A 7785-nucleotide genomic window follows, 5' to 3' on the forward strand; every position below is an offset into this window, starting at 1 on the left:
CGATAACCCACAAACGGGCTTTAATTTTTTCTAAGATAACGGCGACGGTGGCATGCTTGTTGTTGAAGACCCTTGCGTTACGCTCGTCCATAGCTCCTAACTGACAAGAAGAGCAAGTGAGGAGATACCTTTGCGGTTCGGCATGTTGCGCCATTAAAATAATTTTTGATTGGATGGAGCTTCGCAGCTTGTTGCCGGTGGTTTTAACTGACCATGTTGGCTAGGTTTTGCTTTAGCTAAACTAGCAACACAATAGTTAGCCGATAGTGCTCCCTGTCACGACAAGGACATCACAGATTTTTCTAAACATAAATGTAGGAGGGAGTATCATAATCACCTTGGTATTTTTTTTTGATAAAGAGTATATATATTAATATTAAGAAGATATCGATTACATACAGCCTCTGCAACAACACAATATCCTAATGGCAATACAGATATAAAAAAAATACATAAAAGAAAAGTCTCATTATAGTGATTTATTCTTTCTAACAGCGAACCAAAACACCAGCACCAGAAATTCATTTTCTCTAAAAACGACGCCTTCTTGAACAGAGCCTATTTCCTAGCGGTCTGCAATTTCCATCCATGACCCACACTAAGTACAACTAGGAGTTCAACTATGTTCGTCTGCACCAATATCAGTATTTATGGATGAGCAAGAATTCCAGGGCCGCTCGACACGCTCTGTCCAAACCGCGCTTCCAGGCGTGTTTAATTAATTAAGTAGAAGGGCGATAATAGTGTATTTTAATTTCCGTTATCTAAGACTAGTCACAATGCATAGTATCATATACAAATATTATGTGTATGATACTACTATATGTTGCTATGTCTATAATGCATGGTATCATATACTAGTATTATAATTTTTTATATTAATTGATTTGTAGAATCTTAATGCAAATATATGTACATTATTAATTTAACATTAAATTTTCTAGATTACATGCTATGATACTACTATCATCTCTCTCATCTTTAATTGCACGACTACATCAGCTTGTTACATGCATGAGATGCATGATATACTATATATGATACTTTTATTGTGGGTAGTTTAACCATAGCTGAGTATAACAAGATCAGCATGACATCTTCATACTCAAAGCAGAAATCTAAGACGGAGGAAAAAAAGAAAGAGAAACAAATAACTACACAACCCAAAATCAGTCTTATCGCAACGATGAAGTCATTTTCTTATCAAACTTCCCTTTGTCTTCTTCCAAACGGCCCAGACCTTGTCCACATCTCCACCCTCCCATCCACAAAAAGGCCCAAACCCAAACACACGCCGTCCCCACCTGTCAGCAACCCTAGCACCGGCATTCCGATCTGGCCCCACACGTCATCCACCCATCAGCCTCCCGAGGTATAAATACCCAGCTGGGCCGAAGCCCACCACGCGCCCCTCTCCAACCTCCCAAAAGAAAAGGAGAAAAAAAAAGCAGACCGAGAGCAACGCGAGCGAACCCCCAAATCCGATGGCCGCCGCCGCCCTCCTCCGCCGCACGCCGGCGGCGCGGGTCCTCCTCTCCCCCGCCCTCTCCTCCCGCCTCGTCGCCTCCAAGTCCCACTCCTCCTCCCCCGCCCCGCCCTCCCCCAAACCCGCCGCCACCACCAAGACCTTCTCGATCTACCGCTGGGACCCGGACTCCCCGTCCACCAAGCCGCACCTCAAGGACTACAAGATCGACGTCGCCGACTGCGGGCCGATGGTGCTCGACGCGCTCATCAAGATCAAGAACGAGCAGGACCCCTCGCTCACCTTCCGCCGCAGCTGCCGCGAGGGCATCTGCGGCAGCTGCGCCATGAACATCGACGGCGACAACGGACTCGCCTGCCTCACCAAGATCAACGCCGACAAGGCCTCGGGGGCCTCCACCATCTCGCCGCTCCCGCACATGTTCGTCGTCAAGGATCTCGTCGTCGACATGACCAACTTCTACAACCAGTACAAGAGCGTCGAGCCATGGCTCAAGCGCAAGGACCCGCAGTCGCCGGAGAAGAAGGAGATCCTGCAGTCCAAGGCCGAACGCGCCAAGCTCGACGGCATGTACGAGTGCATCCTATGCGCATGCTGCTCCACGTCATGTCCGTCATACTGGTGGAACCCCGAGGAGTATCTAGGCCCCGCCGCGCTGCTACATGCCAATAGGTATACCTTCTCTTCCCTCCCTTGTAGGCTCTTCTTGGATTTGTTAACTGTGATAATATGTGTTGATTGCGTTTGTTTGCTGGATCTGCTTGATCATTGAATGCTTGTTCGTGATTGGTTGGTTAATACTTGTTGCGAAATGGTTGTGGGGTGATACACTGATGATACATAGGTTGGTTTTGTCGCGCCTAGGTAGATAGGTGTGCAACTGTGTCAGCTGTTAAATTTTGTGTGCCAGGAGAATTGTTCGCTGGTCTCATGTGGTAATGAATCATTTGGTCCTGTTACACATGATGATCCTCGGTTTACTTATTTGCTAGCTCCCATGCAAAGCAGTCTAGATGATCATAGAGACCTTTTATTTTAGGTAAAGACCCCTTGTTATTTGGTAGCTCGCCTACAAAGATGTTTAGATTATCATTGGGTGGATGCTACGAAATGGTCGCTTGCTTTTAGAATGCGTCATGATCCTCTGTTCCTTATTTCATGGGTACCTCACCTGCAAAGCGGTTTAGATCATCTTGATACTGGGAAATGTTCGTTTCGTTGCACAATGCCTAGACACTTTTAGGCCATCAGTAACTTTCTACTTTATCTCGCGTTTGGCTGATTGATTTCGAAATAATCACGAGTTCCTCGTTTCGTAGTCTGCTTCTTCATGGTACCATGTGTCTTAATTTGGTTAATTTGTTCCTTGGTCTAATTCTTGGTGACATTGCAGGCCTTAGTTTGGCGATAGTAGTCTGATTCTTGACGATGCCTTTATTTGGAGTTAGTTTATACTAGTGATGGCCACTCTTTCAGTATAGAGCATGCTTGTTTCTCCATTCACCACCAAATTATGGCTGATGATCTACCAACTTCCGATGCTAAAGTTTTTGGTGCCTTTCCTCAAATGATATAGTTGTCTAATATCTTTATTGCTTTTTGCTGTAAGCTTTAGGATATTGCTAAGTCCATGACACGTTCACCCGTTCACCCTTTTTAGGCTTCCGCTCTGGGGGACGCTAATCAAACCAAAACCCAACATGTTCATGCACGTCCAAGCTCGAGGATATCATGGGACTATAACCAAACCAAAACCCAACATGTCCATGCACGTCCAAGCTCGAGGATATCATGGGACGATATCAGAGAAGAGAAACTTGAGGGATCACAAACGTAGATTGCTTGCAGCAAAATATGAGCTGAGAGGAAAGTTGTATAAGTCAGTCTGTAGGGACCCTGATCTGCCGTCAGATATGCGTGAAAAGTTTCGCGATAAGCTGTCCAAGCTGCCAAGAAATAGTAACATGACACGCCTTAGGAACCGCTGTATTTTCACAGGCCGCTCCCGTGGTGTCTACAAGAAATTCCGCATGTCTCGTATCGTGTTCCGCACCTTGGCAAATAAGGGTGAAATTAATGGTGTTAAGAAGGCGTCTTGGTAGATGTAACAGGACGGTAGAACAAAGAACTAGCTCTGCTGTAGTCCAGTGAAATAAAGGTTGCCTCTGTGCAATCTTTCAGTGTTTGATCCCTGAAACTACCTGCCAAGTTTTATTTTGCCAGCAACGGATGTGTTCTTTTTTTCTTTATCTAGTTGAACCATGTAATGTACTGTTTTCCATGCTATTCAGCATTTATGAAGCTAAAGATTTAATTGTCCAATTATTTTGTGATCTGGTTGTTTGATTCAATCTTGTTTGATATGGCTTTATTTGTGTGTGTGCTGAGATTTTTACATGATTCTCTGTTTAAATACTCCATCCATAAAAGATGTCGAAGATTTTTCTAGATTCAGATGTATTTGTACGCTAAAAAAGTGTCCAGATACATCAAAATTTAGACAAACTTGCGACACCCTTTTATGGACAGAGGTAGTATATTATGGTAATTAAACTTGTTTGTGACTAGGATAACCAGTATAAGCTCTGGTTGATGCTATACTGCCATAATGATATTAGTTGGACAATTAGACCTTAACTTTGAGATCTAAACATGATCTGATATAACTGGTCAAACAGTTTGCACATTTACATGGTTTTTTGATAAAGTAATTTAGCCACATGAAAGTGTAAACAAAAAAATTAGTATTAGATGTATTAGGATTGTAGCTTGTACATGCATCTCATTTCTCATGTCTGCAATGGAGTTGTTCAAGTGCCGTCAGTCCTTTGCCATAAACACATTTGTCCTTCCAGGTGGATCCAGGACAGCCGTGACCAGTACACGAAGGAGCGCCTTGACTCCATCAACGACGAGTTCAAGCTGTACCGCTGCCACACCATCAAGAACTGCACACATGCCTGCCCCAAGGGGCTGAACCCGGCAAAGCAGATCGACACGATTAAGAAGCTGCAGCTTGGGGCCTGAGTAAGTGAGAGCAGATCTCCGGTGGAGATGACGAAAGTTGTGATGAGGCTGCCATTCGTTTTGTTTTACCTCCATGGTGTCTACCCCTGACGAATAATGGCTGGAAACGCAGGATAATTCCCTGCCTGACATTTCTGTGTAGGGAGTGAATAATTGCTACCGAATTTTATTTTCCTTTTGTGCTGTATCTAGTTTGGTTTGTCGTTGGTCGCATTATGATGTTCATGCATGGAGTAATTCATGAACCTCAAAATTGTTTATCATTGTTTGGATGTTACATGTATCGCATTTACAATGAGTTCGCCTTCTGTACCTGATCTGGTTCTGCAGTAGTAGTTCGTCATTTCCTCGTGCACCTCCTCTGACCGCTCAACACCGCAAAGCTCTTTACACCTTACCTGTAAGGGCATCTCCACTCGTTTGCCCTCTCCACGTCGAAATTCGGGGAAATTTACGTCTGGATTGGATGTAAATTTGACGTGGGGAGTAGTTTCCCAGCCGCGTGCTCAGGCGAAGACGACGATCTAAATTTGAAAAACGGAAACTTGACAAACTACGGCTTAAAACGGGCGAATTTAGACTAAATTTAATGATATTTACTATATAGAGGGCGAAGTTCATACATAGAGGCCGAATTCGACTATATTTCGAATTCGGCTAGGGGAATACAACTGCAAATTAATTTTAAAACACGGCGCTCTACATGCCCAAATGGCGGTAGAACACTGTGTAGTCGCCGCCGTCGTCGCCATCGTCGTCGGAGCCGTCGTCGTCAAACTGCGGCGGCGCGGCCTGGCTGCTGCCCTGGCCGGCGTCTCCCCATCGGCCGCTGGTGCGAGGCAGGGATGGCGATGGCTTGTACCATTCGTCGTCGGAGGCTTCGAGGTCGACGACGGGGACGGCGACGCCGGATGGAGGTGTCGCAGGCCGGCGGTAGCGAGCGACGTCGTCGGCGGCGGTTGGAGCGGCGGCGCGGGCGGCGAGTTGACGCGCGGCGGCCAGGTCCATCAGCCGCCGCTGCTGCTCCGCCTCCTCGCGCTCCCAGTCGCGCCTCGACCACTCCAGTGCGGCGTCCTCGGGGAGGGCGTTGTCGGCGGGCACCAGGTCCTTGAGCGACCTGGCGATCGCCTCCGCCACGGCGGCATCCTCCGCGCGCTTGGCCTCCTCCTCGGCGAGCCTGTTTGCGGCGGCGTTGGTGGCGGCCGCGGCGTCCTCCTTCTTCGCCGACTTCCTCTTCCGCCCACGCTGCGGGAAGGAGGGTTGGTCGCGGATGACGAGGGCGCCGCTGCTGCACCCTCTGGTCGGCGGTGGAGACGCCGGATCCTTCTTGACGCGCACCGGTGTCGACGGAGACGTCACCTCCTTTTTCACCGGCGCCAAGGATGGCCTCGGCGCCGATCCGGAAGACGACGAGCTGGCAGCCATGCGCCGTGGATGCCAGATGTTTCCCCGGCGGCGGCTGGCCGATGCCCTCGATGGAGGGGGCATCGTCAGCACCGGGAAGTTGCCGCCCTCGATGTGCTCGAGGACGTTCTCCAGCGTCCTATTCGGCGCGCTCCACCAAAGCCGGCGACCCGCGGCGTTGTTGCGCGGAGGCGGAGGTGGCGGGCCGTCGTAGGCCGCCAGCTCCCGCTCCCACCGCCGGAGGAAGTACGAGTTCCACCTCGTATAGTTGTCGGGGTGGTGGCGCGGGTCGGCGCGCTCTTCGTCCATCATCGTCATCCGCGCCTCCTTGATGGCGACGTCGAGGGCGTGGCCCCGAGGCGGCGGCGGGATTGGTACGCCGCCACCCGCCGCCGGGAGGCCTCGTGTCCGGCGGGCAGGGGTACCCCGCCTGGTGGAGGAGGTGCCCCTCCCACGCGTGGAGCGACCGGCGGGGGAAGCCGTTGTTGGCTGCGCCGTCGTCGTCGTAGAACGCCATCGGGAGAGTGGAGGGAGAGGGGAGCAGGGATACGCGTCGCGGCGAGCGGAGCGGCCTATATAGGCGCGGCTGGCGCCGGGGATTAATGCCGCGTGGAATGCGACGCGTCCGCGGCGAGCTGACCAGCGGCAGCCTTTACTGCGCGCGGAAGACGATGCGTGCGCGGAATGTGGTGACCCTGCATACCACTGCATGTTGTAGTATGCCAGTCGTTGATATAACATTCACGAAGTACCATTCCGCAAATATTACATCCCTCAGAGTAGTACAACAGAACATAGCAGGGTCCATAACTCATTCACTTATTATTACAACTATCATACACATGTCATCTTGGAGCTCCTCTTGGGTCCTTAGAGGAATACTCCTGGGTTCGAGGCGAACCCAACTTAACTTACAATACAAGAGTCTCATTAAACTAAACATTTATTTCATCGAGCAGCTAAATATTAAGAGTTCGGGCTGCTCGGTTACTACTACTATCGGATATCTCTAGGCTTGATCTCCTCCGGAAGCCTCCCCGGATCCGTAGACTATGAGATAGTCTACGCCTTCAACACCTCCTGAGAGGTCAGGTTCATCATAGCCGATGATCTCGGCTTCTTCATTGTTGTCGTAGTCCTCCTCCAGACGATTCAGACAAACTAAGCATGGGATTTAAGAGTGGTATGAGTACGAGCGTACTCAACAAGTTCATTATAGATAAGAGGTGTTTAATGCACTAGCTACGATATTAGACCATAAAGTCTAATATCAATGCAAGTTTTGATAAACATTTCTTCAAGAGATTGCTTTTATTTCAAAGAGCTATGTCCGTCGGCCTTCACCGGTTTACTAGAACTTCATGGAGCTCCTTTCCGGCCGCGCTCGCAGTTCCTTATCCCGGAACGAGGAGTGACAGGTCACGGTTCTTTACACTCGCAGAGGTGTGTTGCTTTACCCATAAGAGATCTTATCCTTGGTACCAACCAGGTGTACATTCCTGTCCACACTTCCTATGGTGTGAGGCCCGGTATAAGGTCTAGCCAATCATGTTCCTCCGCTACCTCGAACACCCACCCTTTGTTGCATACCCCGACCCTGGGTCCTCGTCGGTCCTCTTACACCAATTAAGGATGGACCCCGACCACGACAACAGTTTGGGACTCGTTAACCAAACTCCTTCGCCGGTAGCTGCAACCCATCATAGACCACATTACCGTGGGGAATTAGAAGGGGATCCCCACCCTCAAGTTGTTCCGCAAGCCGCAACCGCTACGGTAAGCATTGCTATACCGTGGGGAATTAGAAGGGGCTTCCCACCCTCAAGTTGCTCCGCAAGACACAACTGCTACGGTAAGCGCATCCGTTG

The 7785-nt window shown here is 49.4% G+C and overlaps 1 protein-coding gene across 2 annotated transcripts; it reads left to right on the forward strand.

Annotated features, from left to right (window-relative positions):
* Window positions 1-1444: 1444 nt before the first annotated feature.
* On the forward strand, window positions 1445-4790 carry LOC124690592 (succinate dehydrogenase [ubiquinone] iron-sulfur subunit 1, mitochondrial-like). 2 transcript variants are annotated; one of them, XM_047223958.1, is made up of 2 exons: window positions 1445-2158; window positions 3147-3808. In XM_047223958.1, exons 1-2 carry the CDS (start codon window positions 1485-1487, stop codon window positions 3586-3588), a joined length of 1116 nt encoding a protein of 371 aa, XP_047079914.1. In that variant the 5' UTR covers window positions 1445-1484; the 3' UTR covers window positions 3589-3808. The 2 variants fall into 2 exon arrangements, with proteins under 2 accessions (XP_047079914.1, XP_047079922.1); XM_047223966.1 differs by lacking the exon at window positions 3147-3808 and adding an exon at window positions 4342-4790 and having other exon boundaries at window positions 1466-2158.
* Window positions 4791-7785: the final 2995 nt, after the last annotated feature.

The sequence above is a fragment of the Lolium rigidum genome, chromosome 1 (assembly GCF_022539505.1).
Source record: "Lolium rigidum isolate FL_2022 chromosome 1, APGP_CSIRO_Lrig_0.1, whole genome shotgun sequence".
Lineage (NCBI taxonomy): Eukaryota > Viridiplantae > Streptophyta > Magnoliopsida > Poales > Poaceae > Lolium > Lolium rigidum.